Source organism: Bos indicus, chromosome 3, assembly GCF_029378745.1.
Source record: "Bos indicus isolate NIAB-ARS_2022 breed Sahiwal x Tharparkar chromosome 3, NIAB-ARS_B.indTharparkar_mat_pri_1.0, whole genome shotgun sequence".
Lineage (NCBI taxonomy): Eukaryota > Metazoa > Chordata > Mammalia > Artiodactyla > Bovidae > Bos > Bos indicus.
This window is the reverse complement of record NC_091762.1, coordinates 94,843,510-94,858,993: the sequence shown is the minus strand read 5'-3', so window position 1 is coordinate 94,858,993 and position 15,484 is coordinate 94,843,510. Positions and strand designations below refer to the sequence as shown.

Genomic DNA, 15,484 nt, shown 5'->3' with positions numbered 1-15,484 from the left:
GTTGTGGTATCTTTTCATGAATTTGCAGCCAACTTCACTCCTTGAGAGAGGCCAGAGGGGCTGCTAAGCTTCTTAATTCCCTCTTTTTAGCCTGTAAGAGGCATTTAGTAGATATCTGATGACACTAATTAATGAAATCAAGCATTTCAATTCTTTATTTACCCTTGTAAGCTTTAGTACTGACTAAATGCTGAGAGATTCCTAAGCAAATGATTGATCATGTAATAAGATTTAGGATGTTTTATCTTGTATGTTTTGCAGTATCTATCCTAATTTATGTAATGTATTATGAATTATAGCAACAGGTCTGGATATCATACAGTTATAAAAGTTTTACTTGAGTAAATGGACCCATTTAAAAAAAAAAACAAAACTTTTGCAAGAAAAAACTCTTGAACCCCAGTGTTTAAAATAAAATATCATAGTGTTATTTAATGTGGGCAAATGTAAATCTATATCAACTTCTTAAGTTTAAAATCTTACAGAAGTAACCATACATTTAAATGAAAATTGCAAGTTAAATACAAATAAAACAGAAAGCAATAAAATCTAAATTAATGTTAATGTGCTGAATGGTACTGCCTTGCTTAAAGTGGTTCACTACTTTGAACATGAATATGATACTGTAAGGAATAGATTCTTTTTCAATTTGACATGCATACACTATTGTGTGGAATGTGGTAACTGTAATCTCTCCACATTTCTGTGTTCTGACTACTGGAAAACCTTCATTTGCACAGCATGTGTCATGAGGTCTTTGACTTTGACTTCACACTTATATCATTTTCATGGTCAAGGCTCTTCTATGGCAAATGATAGTTTTTGGTACCAACTTGATAAACAACTTGGGCAATGAAGTAACTTGTTAGCACTTGAATTTGATGTTGTTACTGCTGATTCAGTGTGTGGTTATACTAATTTTTATAGGTTATCAGAAACTAAAACACAGAAGATTGAGATATAGAGACTTGTTTAGACCCCAATTTGAATACACTAATGTAGATGTTTGAATAGTATAGACCTGTATAGGTTTTCTGGTGGCTCATTGGTAAAGAATCCCTGCAATGCAGGAGACCTGGGTTTGATCCCTGGGTCAGGAAGATCTCCTGGAAAAGGGAATGGCTACCCACTTCATTATTCTTGCTTGGAGAATTTAGTGGACAGAGGAACCTGGTGGGCTACAGTTCGTGGCGTGACAAAGAGTTGGACATGACTGAGCGACTTAACACTTTTAATTTTTCATAGATCTTTAAGTTTTTGGCTTCTATGCTATAAATGAGTTGATATTTTAAAAAATTTTATACTGAATGGTTTCTGTGATTATAATTTGAGTCATGAAATTGGCTATACTTGTCCTTGTCTGTGTAAGTTTCTGTAGGCCACTGTAGACTGTATCTTAGGTGGTTATCAAATTGGAATTTCATTGCTACTGACTTGTAATCTTTTAATTTTGCCCTTTCCTATTTGTTCACTATATATTGGCTTTGATCTCAAGCCTGTAGAGAGATAGGACATGATATCTATAAGAATATGGCTGAGGGGAATAGTGAGGGCTGGTAGAAATCTCACCAGAAATGCTATTGAATCTGTAAGTAAAACATCATTATATATAAAAGAGATGTGATAGAATTCAGATTTCAATTTGTTATTGAGGCCAGAAAAACAATAGAACCATTCTGAAGCATTTTTTCAAACCTAGATACTTTGGTATGATAATTATATACATACATGCTAATTTAGTATTTAAGATGCAGTTTAGGATAGTTGAACTAATTATTAGTATTAGTTAGCTTGAGTCTACCCTCTTTTCTATAATAGCTATGTGTCTAGTTGGGTAGTTAAGATTAGTAGAAATCTCCTCAGTATTTTTCTTTTTTAAAATATTAAAAAATTTTTCTATTTATTATCTTTGACTGTGCTGGTCTTCATTGCTGCACAGGCTTTTCTCTAGTTGCAACAATTGGGGGCTGCTTTCTAGTTGCAGTGTTCGGGCTTTTCATTGTGGTGGCTTCTCTTATTATGGAGCGCTGGCTCTAGAGCGTATGGGCTTCAGTAGTTGTGGCTCGAGAGCATAGGCTCAATAACTGTGGCACATGGGCTAAGTTCTGTGACCTCTGGGATCCTCCTGGACCAGGGATCAAACCCATGTCTCCTGCATTGGCAGGCAGATTCTTTACCACTGGCCACCAGGGAAGCCCTTGTATATTTTTCTTGAATGTTAAGCTATTTTACTGAAGATTAGCTTTTGGAACATCTATTTCAATTTCTTAGTATAAAATACTGACCACATAAACATAATAACTATCACTGTATCATTTCACTTGGCCTCATTAGATTTTATTTTCGTGTCATGTAGAAAAAATACATCTGTTTTGTTTTTTTCCCTTGAAGCCCTTTGTTTCCCAAAGGAAATGATTGCAATATAGATGTGTCACTTTTTCCACAGGTAAAATGGTATGTAGAGGTAGCCAGGTACTTGGGGCTCCTACAACAAAGGAAAATTCCTCTAAGGAATGTTGCCAACATTGTTGCTGTTACTGAGGGTAGAGGAATTTCTGGCTCCTAAATTGGAATTTAGGATTCAAGGATTCATTTTTTAATAATAAATTTTGTTGTAATAGTGGTGGCCCATCTTATCTTGAACTCTTGGGAAACAACTAAAAACAAATGGTCCAGTTTTGTAGATGCTAAAGATTGTTCCTTTAAGTGCCAGAAATTTAATTGTGGTTTTATGGAAATCTTTTAGAACTTATATTTTACTGCCTTCTCTTTATAGAAATAAAGTTTAAAAATTAAAAAAAAAAAGCTCAATTCAGAACATACAGAGAATACAGAAAAGTTATTTATTTTATAAATATTTATCAGACAATGTGTTCAGTGCATTGTATTAGTTGTGGAGGATGTAATTGTGAATAAATGACATACTGTCCTTGTCTTTACTGAGCTCAGTCTGGTATAAAAAAGAAAATATAAATCATGAGAATTGAATTTTTAAAAAACTATAATAATGTCATAAGTCATGCTTCCAAAAATGTTTTAGCTTATATATTAATAGAAGTATGTAAAATAAAAGCAATAGTTTTTCTTACACCCTTTCTTTAGAGAAAAAACACGGAGTTCCAACTTGTTAATGTCCTAATTCTCATGTAAAGTTAGTGTGCCTAAAAGCCTGGAGCATTTAAAGTGAAGAGCAATCACAGAATACAAGACATTTTATCCATCTTGTGGCAGGAAGCTCTGTACTTTTAACCAATTTTGGCAACTCACATGGTTTTAGTGGAATCAGAACTTTCAGAAAAGTTAAGTGGCCAGTGTAGAATTTAGCTATAAAAATAGGGGCAATAGCACCTTTCTCCTATAATTTAAAAATTGAATGGTACTAAAAGGCTCATATAGAAAAACATTGTCCTTCTATTGCAGGAAGGGGGATCCCTTCCAGGGCCCGAAACTGGTCTCTTGTCTAACACTCGGAAATGAATTGTCCAGGGAGACACATTTGCTGACAAAGCAAGAGATTTTATTGGGAAGGGGCACCTGGGTGGAGAGCAGTAGGGTAAGGGAACCCAGGAGAACAGCTCTGTCACATGGCTTGCAGTCTTGGGTTTTATGGTGATGGTAGTTTCCGGGTTGTCTTTAGCCAATCATTCTGACTCAGAGGCATTCCTGGTGGCGCATGCCTTGTTCAGCCAAGATGTATGCCAGAGAGAAGGATTCTGGGAAGTGGTCAGACTTGTGGTTTCTCCTTTTGACCTTTCCTGAACTCTTCCAGTTGGTGGAGGCTTATTAGTTCCCTGTTCCTTACCAGGACCTCCTGTTGTAAAACAACTCATGCAAATGGTTACTATGGTGCCTGGGCAGTTTCAATCAGTGTGCTTCCCCTAACACTTCTGCCCCTCTGCTTTCTCTGTTCTGCTTGTTAGACTACCCATTTTCAACCTTTTTTGCTGTTTATACTGCTATTTTTGTAATGTACCTAGCATTTCATTCATTCAGTAGACATTTATTAAGCAACTAGTACATGCCAGTCTCTGTGTGAGGAGATACTAAAGATACAGGGATGATTAGGGCAGTATACTATCAAGAGCCACTGTGGGGTTGTTTAGAGGGTATTCATTCCTAAATCTGAACCAAAGATTTTTTTGTTTGATGATGCATTGAGACCATCTTATCTGTCTCCTATGAAACCTATATGTGGGTCTAAGAAGCAACAGTTAGAATCCTGTATGGAACAACTGACTGGTTCAGGATTGAGAAAGGAGTACAACAAGGCTGTTTATTGTCGCCCGGTTTATTTAACTTATTTGCAGAGTATATCATATGAAATGCCAGACTTGATTAGTTATAAATTGGAATCAAGATTGCGGATATCAACAACCTCAGATAATGTGGATGATACCACTCTAATAGCAGAAAGTGAAAAGGAACTAGAGAGCCTCTTGATGAGGGGTGAAGGAGGAAAGTGAAAAAGCTGGCTTAAAACTCAATATAGAAAAACTAAGATCATGGCATCCGGTCCCATCACTTCGCAAATAGAAGGGGAAAAGGTGGCAGCAGTGACAGATTTCATTTTCTTGGTCTCTAAAATCTCTGTGGATGGTGACAGCAACCATGAAATTAGAGGATGATTGCTTCTTGGCAAGAAAGCTATGACAAACCTAGACAGTGTGCTAAAAAGCAAAGACATCACCTTACTTACAAAAGTCCATATAGTCAAAGCTATGGTCTTTCCAGTTGTCATGTACGGATGTGAGAACTGGACAAATAAAGAAGGCAGAGTGCCGAAGAATTAATGCTTTAAAACTGTGGTGCTGGAGAAGACTATTGAGAGTCCCTTGGACAGCAAGGAGATCAAACTAGTGAATCTTAAAGGAGATCAGCCCTGAATACTCTTTGGAAAGACTGATGCTAAAGCTGAAGCTCCAGTACTTTGGCCAGCTGATGCTAACAGCTGACTCATTGGAAAAGACCCTGATGCTGGGAAAGATTGAAGGCAGAAGAGGGTGACAGAGGATGATGATGGCTGGATAGCATCACTGATTCAGTGGATATGAACTTGGGCAAACTCCAGAAGATGGTGAGGGACAGGGTAGCCTGGCATGTTACAGTTCGTGGGGTGGTTGAAACATCAGACATGACTTGGCGACTGAACAACAGCATTGCCACTATACCAGTCTTAGACACTGAAGTCTATCAAAAATAAACCCAATTTATAATTGGGTCCACTAAATTTATACTAGGATTTAATTTTTACACTACACTGTCAAAAATGATAGTGCCTTAGATTTTGAAGCTCTTGACCCCTGATGTTGATAATGGTGGTGGTGGTGGTGATAGAAGATTTGGAGGACACAGACACGATCCTGATACTTTGGTATATACTGTTAAATGCAAAGTCTTTAATGACCCTATGGATCTTTCTGTCTTGTTGGGGAGATAATAAGAACACATGAAAAGCACATGAAAGAACTGGTAAGCAAGAATTACAAAATTAATAGTTTGTCTCTTATAGAGTCAAATAGTGTAATTTATAAACAGATTTAGAGATATAGGCTTTTTTTCCGCCTTGACCTGGAGAACTGTTTGATCAGCCAGTACTGAATTAAAGTCCTTTGAGCTTCTCTGGCACAAAATTAACTGCTAGAAAAGCAGATATGAAAGGAAAAAAATGTAAAGGGTATTAGTGAAGGTTGTTAGACACTGACCTTAACCTTGTCCATCTGGCAAAATTAATGTATTTTTATCCATCACTGCTTATAGTTTTATTGATGTTTAGCATAGAATTGATGTTTCTTTTCAGACTGTTAACAGAGGAACTTCATTATTGTGCACCCAATATGTGCCAGGCATTTGGCAAAATAGTGAGGCTATGATGAACAAAATCGGATAGATCCTTACCTCTTTACCTCTTACAGTCTAGTGATGAACGTAAACATTAAATAAAGAATTATGCAAATAGAAAACAGAGCCATGGTTGGCAGGATTACTGCTTGAGGGGCACAAGGGAAATTTTGGGATAATGGAAATGTTCTATGTCTTAATTGTGGTGGCTGCATTTGTGCATATGTTTATCAAAATACATTGAATTCTGTACATCTAAAAAGGATACATTTAATGTTATATAAATTATAACAGTATGTTTGTTTAAAAAATACTCAAATACATGTAAAATTATAGCCGTAATAAGTTTTACAAAGGAGTGTTGCATGGGCTATGAGAACGTAAAATAGAATTCACATAGGCAGGGAGGAAATGATGAATAGAAGTAAATGAAGGATGGGGATTGGTTTCATGGGGACAGTGTAAAAGGCAGAAATAACCACAAGGCCCACGTGCCAAGTCCCTGAGGTTAGAAGATCCATGGCAAATTGAAAGAACTTGAAAAAGGCCATTACGTGGAGTGCAGAAAATGAGGGGGTAGGTGTAAGACGGAGTTATGGACAGGTAGGGCTAAACCTTGCACACCATTGATGAATACTCCGTTGTATCCTAAGCACAAGGGTAAGCAGTTGAAGTTCTTTAATGGGGTCAGGTTGGGAATGCTGGGCCGGAGGAAGCACAAGCTGGAATCAAGGTTCCCGGGAGAAATATCGATAACTTCAGATATGCAGATAACACCACCCTTATGGTAGAAAGTGAAGAACTAAAGAGCCTCTTGATGAAAGTGAAAGAGGAGAGTGAAAAAGTTGGCTTAAAGCGCAACATTCAGAAAACGAAGATCATGGCATCTGGTCCCATCCACTTCATGGCAAATAGATGGGGAAACAGTGGCAGACTTTATTTTGGGGGCTCCAGAATCACTGCAGATAGTGACTGCAGCCATGAAATTAAGATGCTTACTCCTTGGAAGAAAAGCTATGACCAACCTAGACAGCATATTCAAAAGCAGAGACATTACTTTGCCAACAAAGGTCCGTCTAGTCAAATCTATGGTTTTTGCAGTAGTCATGTATGGACGTGAGAGTTGGAATATAAAGAAAGCTGAGCGCCAAAGAATGGATGCTTTTGAACTGTGGTGTTGGAGAAGACTCTTGAGAGTCCCTTGGACTGCATGGAGATCAAACCAGTCAATCCTAAAGGAAATCAGTCCTCAACAGTCATTGGAAGGACTGATGCTGAAGCTCCAGTACTTTGGCCACCTTATGCGAAGAACTGATTTGCTGGGAAAGACTGAAGGCCAGAGGAGAAAGGGATGACAGAGGATGAGATGGTTGGATGGCATCACTGACTGGATGGACATGAGTTTGAGTAAGCTCTAGGAGTTGGTGATGGGCAGGGAATCCTGGCGTGCTGAAGTCCATGGAGTCGCAGAATCGGACAGGACTGAGCACCGGAACTGAAATAACCATCATGAAAAAATAGTAAGAGCAGAAGGCAGTTGCCCTCCAGATCAGTAACTCAGTAATTTATTCGTGTCTGTGATTTCCTGGTTTGGATGAATTTTTGTTCAGTTCCCCTAAGCCCAAGAAGTTATGTCATTTGGATTCCCAAAGTATTTTCACAAACCACCTACATTCCTTATGGAGCTGTGGCACAACAGCAAGCCCATGTTTCCCTGGATTAATAAAACAGGCACCGCTGCTATTGTTTATTGATATAGTATCCCCCCTCCCCTCACGCCCTTCCCCGCCTCGCGACACAAACAACTTTCCGGAAGTAAGAAAAAGCAGTCATCCAGATGAAATTTGGCTCCACAGCTGCCAAAATAGTGGATGTCGAGCTAGACGCGAGTGGGTTTAGGTGTTTGCGTCTGTGACCGGGTCTTTCCCAGTCGCCACCCTATGGGAACCTTCGGGACCGAAGCCCCGAAGCCTAGCTGAGCTCCCTTGAGCCTCGAGCTCCCTTTCCTGGGGGCAGCCAGGAATTGGCGTGGTGGGGCAGCCGCGAGTCCCGAGGAATAGGTCCGGGCGCGGCAGACGGCCAGAGCCCCGAGGTGAGCCCTGGGCTGCGCGAGGCGGTGGGAGGGCTGGGGAGCCGGGCGGTCCAGATGCCCGGCCGCCGCGGCCGGCCCCTCCCGCCTCTTCACCCCAAAATTGGCCTAACCGCCAATCTTCGGCCGCTCACCTCCTTTACCGCAGGTGACCCATGGCCAATCGCCAGGGGTCTCTTTGCCAGGAGTCGTCAGAGTCAGCCAATCGGTGCGGTCCCTCGGTCGGGGCGGGGCAGGGGTAGCGAGTGAGGGGCTGTCCCGCGGGAAAGGCAGAACCTGAAGAGACCAACTGCACCGCATCGGTGATTCGGCGGAGGGGGGCGAAGAGGGGTGCTCGGAAGCGGCCCTCGGCTCCCTCCCCTGGAGGCACAGAGGGCGGGGGCCTTGGCGAATGGCTTTCTTGGTGGCCACTTGCGGAGTGAGTAGACCCGGAGGGTCTGGGAGAGGGGCCGGCTTCCACCCCTGAGTTCCCAGGGACCCTGCTGCTTGCCCAGGCCGTGGGCGCGAGTGTGATTCTCTCCCTGCCTCCATCCCGTCGCCCCCTGGGGTGAGTAGGACGATGTGGCCGTCCGGGCCCTCTCTTTCGTGAGACTCTCCTCACTTCCTGGCCGAGATGGTTGGAGGCTGGGACTAGGGGCCTTCTGAAACCCGGAGAGGTCATTCGCCTCCAACCAAACCAGTCTGGAGAGAATCGCTTCCCCCTTTTCGATTCATTTTTGTGAAACTCTAGTCTTATTTCGGAAGCTATCTCAAGATATTGAACACAAAAGTTAGACTTTCTCTTAATGTGAAAGTTTAATTTTGACCAGTTGCCCAATAATAGAATTTCCTGTTGCTGGCCAAGCATTTTTTGTTGTTTTATTTTTGGCTGTGTTCTTGCCTTGGCCAATATTTTTGTGTGTAATGATTATGGGTGCTGTTATTTGTGAGTATGTGTGTGTTGGGAAGGGGAGGTGGTTTTATGTTTTGGGGGTAGTTTGTGGAAAAAATAGTGAAAACTTTGGAATAGTTTTATGGGGTTCACTTAAAAACTGGAGGGAAAGTTTAGGTTCTCAGTATGCTTGGTTATGGAAAGTTGACTGTAAGCAATGGACTAGGAAGCATGTATAAATCATGCATTTATTGCATCATTCCTACTATATTTAAGTTTTTGATATGAAAGAGTAAGAAATGTATTAAGAAAATGTCTGCCGATTTGAAGTAACATTTGGCTTTACTTGTTGATTAAACTGTGTACTTTTAGCTGTATTCAGGAAATCAAAAACAAATCAAGGAATTATTTCTCCTAGTATTGAGTTAAGAAAGTGGGAGAGATCTTAGAATAGTAGTTGCAGTTTTAAGAATTCTTGTAGTGAACTTTAAGTTGGGAATTCTCATCCACCGTGAATCATCTCTCAGAACATTGCCTTTATTGAACTGAGTTTGTGATAAAGCCCTTTAATAAATAATGTTAACATCTTTCATTTACTTTTAATTTTTTTTTTAATTTCACTTTTTATGTACCCCAGCACCTTAAAATACCATGTTACCTTTCCTATTCTAGGAAAGATAAAAACCACTAAAAATCAGACTTTCAGTCTGGAGAGCTTACCTGGGAAATTAGAAAGATAACAGAGAAGCTGGATCTATTTTCAAAATGTTCTGAGTTTGATTTTTACAAAGATGCCATTTTACTTGAAGTACCCCTCAATAAACACTAGGTTGCAATGGCTGTTGGTCACATTGATTTTGATATTTCCAAAGTCTTAGGTGGTGGTCTTTTTTCCTTTAGTGTGGAAAGATTGGTAATAATCTAACCACTGATCCATCCCCAGTTGTTAAGTTTGGTTCAGGCCGTAAAGAGCATTGTGATACAACCATATTCTGCTGATTGGAAAATCAGGCAGTTGCATAGTTTGTAGTTTCTTGCTTGAGAAAGAGGATATCAGGCTTTTATTTTAAAAAGGAAATTCTGAGATGTCCCCTGGGATATGTTGAGTTCTGTCAGTATCTGAGAACTGATGTTTATTGGGATTCTATAGAAAAAGACAGTTTTTTATGGATACTGTAATGTACTTGGCCTAAGATTATATTTGTACTATTTGTACTAAAGCTTCCCTTGTAGCTCAGTCGGTAAACAATCTGCCTACAATGCAGGAGACACAGGTTTGATTCCTGGGTCAGGAAGATCCCTTGGAGAAGGAAATGGCAACCCACTCCAGTATCCTTACCTGGAGAATCCATGGACAGAGGAGCCTGGCAGGCCACAGCCCATGGGATCGGAAGAGTTGGACATGACTTAGCGACTAAACCACCACGAGATTATATTTAGGAAGATTTTCCAGTAGATGTTTAAGCAAAGATTATGTTTGAAAGAATAATTCTTAGGTTGAAAATGTGTTTAAGCCAAGTACCTCTCCCTAAGTATTTTAGTTAATTGAAGTTCCACCACACACAGGCAATTAGTCATTTAAAGCCATTTTTCATCTCCCTTATTTTCCACGTCCAGTTAGTTACTAGATCCTGTTTAATCTGCTTTAGAAATAGCTCTTGGGTTTATCCTTTTTTCCTCCCACATAACTGTTTTAATTCAGGCCCTCATCATCTCTCACCTAAACTTTAACAAAACTTAACTAGTCTCCCTGTCACTAGACTCCCTCTACCCATATTCTTTTCCACAGTTAGATCCCACTGAGTCACAGCTGTGCTTAAAAGTCTATTTTGGCTCCCCCTTGCCCAAGCCCAGCTGCTGAGAATGTTCTTTAAGGCCCTTCACAACTTGGTGGTAATTATCACTCTTGGTGTGGACTCAGCTGCAGGCATCCTACTCAGGGCATCTACTGTAGCATTATGAACTCTTACCTGTTTGGAACATTGCATAGCCTCTCATAGCTCTTTGCACAGTCACTGCCTTTCCTTCTTGATTAAAATTACAGTTGCTTAGAATTCAGTCCAGTGCTATATCACTACTACTTTTGACATACAATTTTTGTGTTACTTTTTCTTTGATGTCTTCCTTCCTTCAGGCAAAGCAAGTTAAGATTACTGTTGTCCTTCACATGTTACTACAGCACTTTGTTCATACCTCTATGCTATAGATCTTTGTGCACGTATTTGGTTCTTGGATTAGACTCTAACCTTCTTTATTTCTGTAGGGCCTTTGTCCCTAGTCTAGTGCTTGGCACATGATCAAAATACTTGACTTAATCATGTCGTTAAGTGTACAAACCTTTGACTCATTGTACTGAAGCTTGGTTTATCCGTGTGAGTTAGAAAAATATTCCAAGTCAACAAGCTCCCTAATTGCGGACACACCTGAGAGACAGAACTGCAGAAAACGTTAGAAACAACGTTACAAATGGTAAGTGGATTTCCAGGCAAAGGCCTACTTTTCCAAACTATGCGGCCTCTAATACAGTTGAAAGAATACTAGTAGTGGTACCAGTACAAGTTGGTTTTGTAGTAGTTAGCATCACAGGAAGAACAGCATGTTGCTGGCTAGAGAAGTCAGGGAGACTGCTTGGAAAGGGTGAAATCTGATCTCATTCCAGAAGATTAGGTAATGATTAATTGTATTTGCTATGTTATCTGTATTGTCCTTAACGAAGTCCTTTTAAGACATTGATAGCACCTGGCACATAACAGATCTTCAGTGAATATTTGTATTGCAGAGGAATGTTAATGGTTGCTGTGTGTGTTTTGGAGGGCAGGGGAGTTATTAATACTATAGGAGTTCATTTATTTCTAGAAACACCTTTAAGAACTTTGCTTCTTTGCTATATTGACAGAGCAGCTAATTTTGTTTTTTCTGAAATGTGCCATTTCAACCAAGGTATTCTGCTTACTCGGTTGTTTCTTTGCATTCTCTGCATTCCAGAGCATGTTTTTTAATCCGGTTACATTAATCTTCCTCACTCAGTTTCAAGGTTACACTAAATTTTTGCTTGTGTTTTGACTTTTTTTTTATCCTATGGTAGAGGATCCAACTGCAGTTAGAACCTTTAAGTTTTTATTGTCTTTGTTTAAATGAAGTTACCTTTTTTTTTAAAGCCAGTAAATGGACCCTTGGTTTTTCCAGTATGGTGAGCTGTTCACTCACCTGATGAATATGGTTATTTACTTGGAGATACTGGCTTCACAGACTCTTAGAACTGGAAAGGATCTTAAAGTTTTAATTCAGCCTCTATGTATTTATAAAATGGAGAAAACAGTTTCAGAGGAGCCAGGTGACTTGCCCAAGTTCACGCAGTTAGAGACTAGACTAACAGGACTACCATCTGTGGTTTTTGCTCTTCTGTTAGCTCTAGAGAGAACTGGGGTGCTGCTCTGATACTTGTGTTCATTCATTGCTCGCCTCAATCTCCTAAGTCCCAGTAATTTTTCCAATTCAGACACTGATTTTGCACTTTCAGTTCAGCATCTGCATCTGAAAAATATCTTACATCTCCAAGAGAATATTGTTCGTTATTTCACCTCCTTGTGCTTTTCAGCCTCTCTTTGTGCTTATACTTGCTCCTAAGTCTGGAAAGATGGCTTTTCTGGTTACTCTCCAGTTTCCTGCAAATTCATTCTCTTTGCTTCTTTCTCTGCCCCAGGAGGCTGACCTTCACAGCCTGTGTTACCTAGAGTCCTTTTTACCTTCTGGCTTCTCGTAGGGTTTAGACAATGGAAGGACAGAAGATGGAAGGAAAAAAAGAACCTTTGGGGGTATTTATTCCTCTTGCTCTCTCTCTGCTTTGATGAATTTGTGGCAGTGGCTGTGTCCTACAGCTGGTGTCCCTTGAGCCTGCTCGGAGCTACATTGTTTCCCTCCTTGTTCCTTCAATCTTGGCTGCTGATCCTGATTCCTGGGTACCTTAGCATCCCTTGCTAGTTTACTTAACCCTGCCCTCATTTCTCTCCTAAAGAAAAGTTCACACATCCCATCTATTTATAATGTTTCCCACCCTTACTCACTGCTGTTAATAATTTCCCCCTCCTCATCTTTGTCCAAATCAAAATGCTACCTCTGTGACACTTTTCTGACCCCCTTAACTTTCTCTTTTGAATTGTTTAGTACCTTTCTCATAATAATTTATCATGCTTGAAGCAGTTATTTGTAGACAGATGTTTATCTCCTACTACAGATTTGAAACTGTTAGGTATTGCAGAGTGGTTATTTGTAGTTAGATGCTTATCTCCTACTACAGATATCAAGCTACGTCTGCTTCATCTTGGGATGTCCAGAGCATCCAGCGCAGTGTCATAGTCATAAACACCCAGTGAATAAATCATTATTGTAATGCTGATTCCAAACCCAGAGTAGTATGTATGAAACTATGTTCATGAGACTTGGCATGAGAGAATGAAGTTTTAGAAGTTTGTTTTAGTTATTATCATCTGGTCTTGCTTCTTGAACTCCCTGGGTGGTGTCTTTCCTATTTAATTTCTCTTCTCTTAAAAACTTTCAGTTACTCTTAAAAGTTTTCAGCATCCATACTTATAATAAATTGTTTAGAAAGTTAGATGTTATTTGTGATTTTTTTAATGAGTACTCTGATTTATAATCTGCAAGAACATCTTTGATTGCTTTTTATGTTTAAATCCGAACAGGTTGACGCATTTCAGAATTCCTTAATTCATTAATTTACAAAAATTTTATTGAGCACTTGCTACAAACCAAGCACTATCCTGGGGGTACAGTGGAGAATAAAAAGAGTCTTCTCGTGTCAAACATATATTTTAGTCATATTTTAGACTTTTTTGATAGATTTCTGACAACAGGGTAATCAGGGTAATTTTGTATTGCACATTTAACAGCCTTAGTGAAAACAACTTATTTCCTTCTGTTTGATGTTCACTGGCAGCTAAATCAGATATACAAAAACTGCTTCGGCATATGTAATTTTAAAGGAATTATCACCAAGCCAGTTACAGAATCTATTCATTCCAATTCAGGGTTATTTTTGTTCTATTTTGTTTGCTTGTTTTGTGTGAGAAATAAGCCATTTAGTACTGATTGCCTATTGGCCTGACTAGTTTATCTTTTAACTTCCCTTGGTGGTTTTATTTCAGTTTGTTGTATTTTGCCATACAGAGAGATCAGTTTTGTTAAAGGAATACATTAGATTTTGTAGAAACATTTCATAATCACATTTCAACAAGTAATATGAATGATTATGAGAATTCTGTAGTTATTTGAAAACTTGAACTACTAAAGCATTCAGTTTTAAGAATTCATGTGTTGAACATGAATTTTTCCTCATTATATGTAGAGCAGATTTCCAGGAGACTTTCTGAAACTTCCATTTTTGGTGGGCCCTTGAAAATCATGAGAATTTGCTTTCCAAAATTCTGTGAAGCTCAGTGACAGGCAGTCATATGAGGTTGGAAAGGGGAAGAATGTATTTTTTGCATCCCATCCTAGTAAGCAACTCAGAGCTTATTTAAGATCCTGGAATGACTTAACCTATGACTTTTAATTTTAAGAAAGATATTGTCAGTAGCCTGACCAGCGATTAACGTGTGAAAAATAAAGCTTTGACTAATTGCCAGCACCACATGGTCAAACAGTGCTTCATTAAGTGGACTTATATAGTAGATATTTTTGTTTTTTATGAGTTTACTTTCTTTAGTGTTGACTCATAATCATGGAATTGGCAGGAAGGATGTGGGAAAAAATTATGTATTCTGCTTTGTTTTACTGGCCATTTTTCTTGTTAGCGTGCGTGTGCGTGCGTGGGTGCTAGTTTATACTTTATCTGTAAATAATGTTATACATTTGTTATGCTTTATTTTATTTGGCTTGAAAAGATGTATCTGAGCAGCTTTAGTGTTACCAAGTTTACTCTCTCAAGACATTTTAGGGTTTGATAATTTTAAAATAATAATGCTGATGATTTTGCAAGCTAAAAGAGTTATAAAATTTTTGAAACATTTATAACCAGTACAGTTTCTGAATACTTTTTACATAAAATTTTTGAGTTTACTAATTTTTTAAAAATCAGGCACCATGAATATATAAAGTAAAAATTAAGAAGTCTTTGTCTCAAATGCACCTCTTTCTCAATCTCACTTTGTAGGTGTAACATCTGCTTCTTGTGTGTTTTATTTCAGACCTGTGTGTGTGTGAGAATAAAATAACTTTTCAAAAATATAACATCTTATTATTCATGTCTCTGTCTAGAATAAGGTAATCACTCAGCCAGTATTAATTGGCCTGAATTTTGATGTCTATTTTATTTTTGTAATTTGCTTTCTACATTCAGAAGCTGTAAACTCATATTTCATTTAAACATTTTTTAAAGTAATTTGCTGCATTCTGAAATCTTGAGGCAATCTGTATGCCTCCCAGACATTTATATCTCTATAATGCTAGTTACAACCTTTATAGAGAGGGAGAACATATTATTGTCCCAACTGGAGCACTTGGAGAGTGAAAGAGGCTGCTAATAATTTTGTTCAGACAACAGGCATAAAAAGAGACTCTCCCAGACAAACTGGGATAGTGGTCACCCTGTTTATAAACTCCAGGTTTTTGTGTGTTCTATTTACTTTTGGCAGTAAGTTCACATATGACTTTATTGAATAAATTGGGAG

The 15,484-nt window shown here is 38.9% G+C and overlaps 1 protein-coding gene across 6 annotated transcripts in view; it reads left to right on the top strand.

Annotated features, from left to right (window-relative positions):
- Positions 1–15,484, top strand: part of OSBPL9 (oxysterol binding protein like 9) — a 164,057-nt gene that overhangs the window by 99,534 nt on the left and 49,039 nt on the right. The window contains exon 1 of one of the 6 annotated variants that reach the window (XM_019957503.2): positions 8,166–8,345. The exons of 4 other annotated variants lie outside the window; for them this stretch is intronic. In XM_019957503.2, the coding sequence (XP_019813062.2) occupies positions 8,319–8,345 (27 nt within the window). In that variant the 5' untranslated portion in view covers positions 8,166–8,318. Of the gene's footprint in view, positions 1–8,165; positions 8,475–15,484 lie in introns of those variants that run through there. One more of the 6 variants, XM_019957504.2, reaches the window with a different exon arrangement.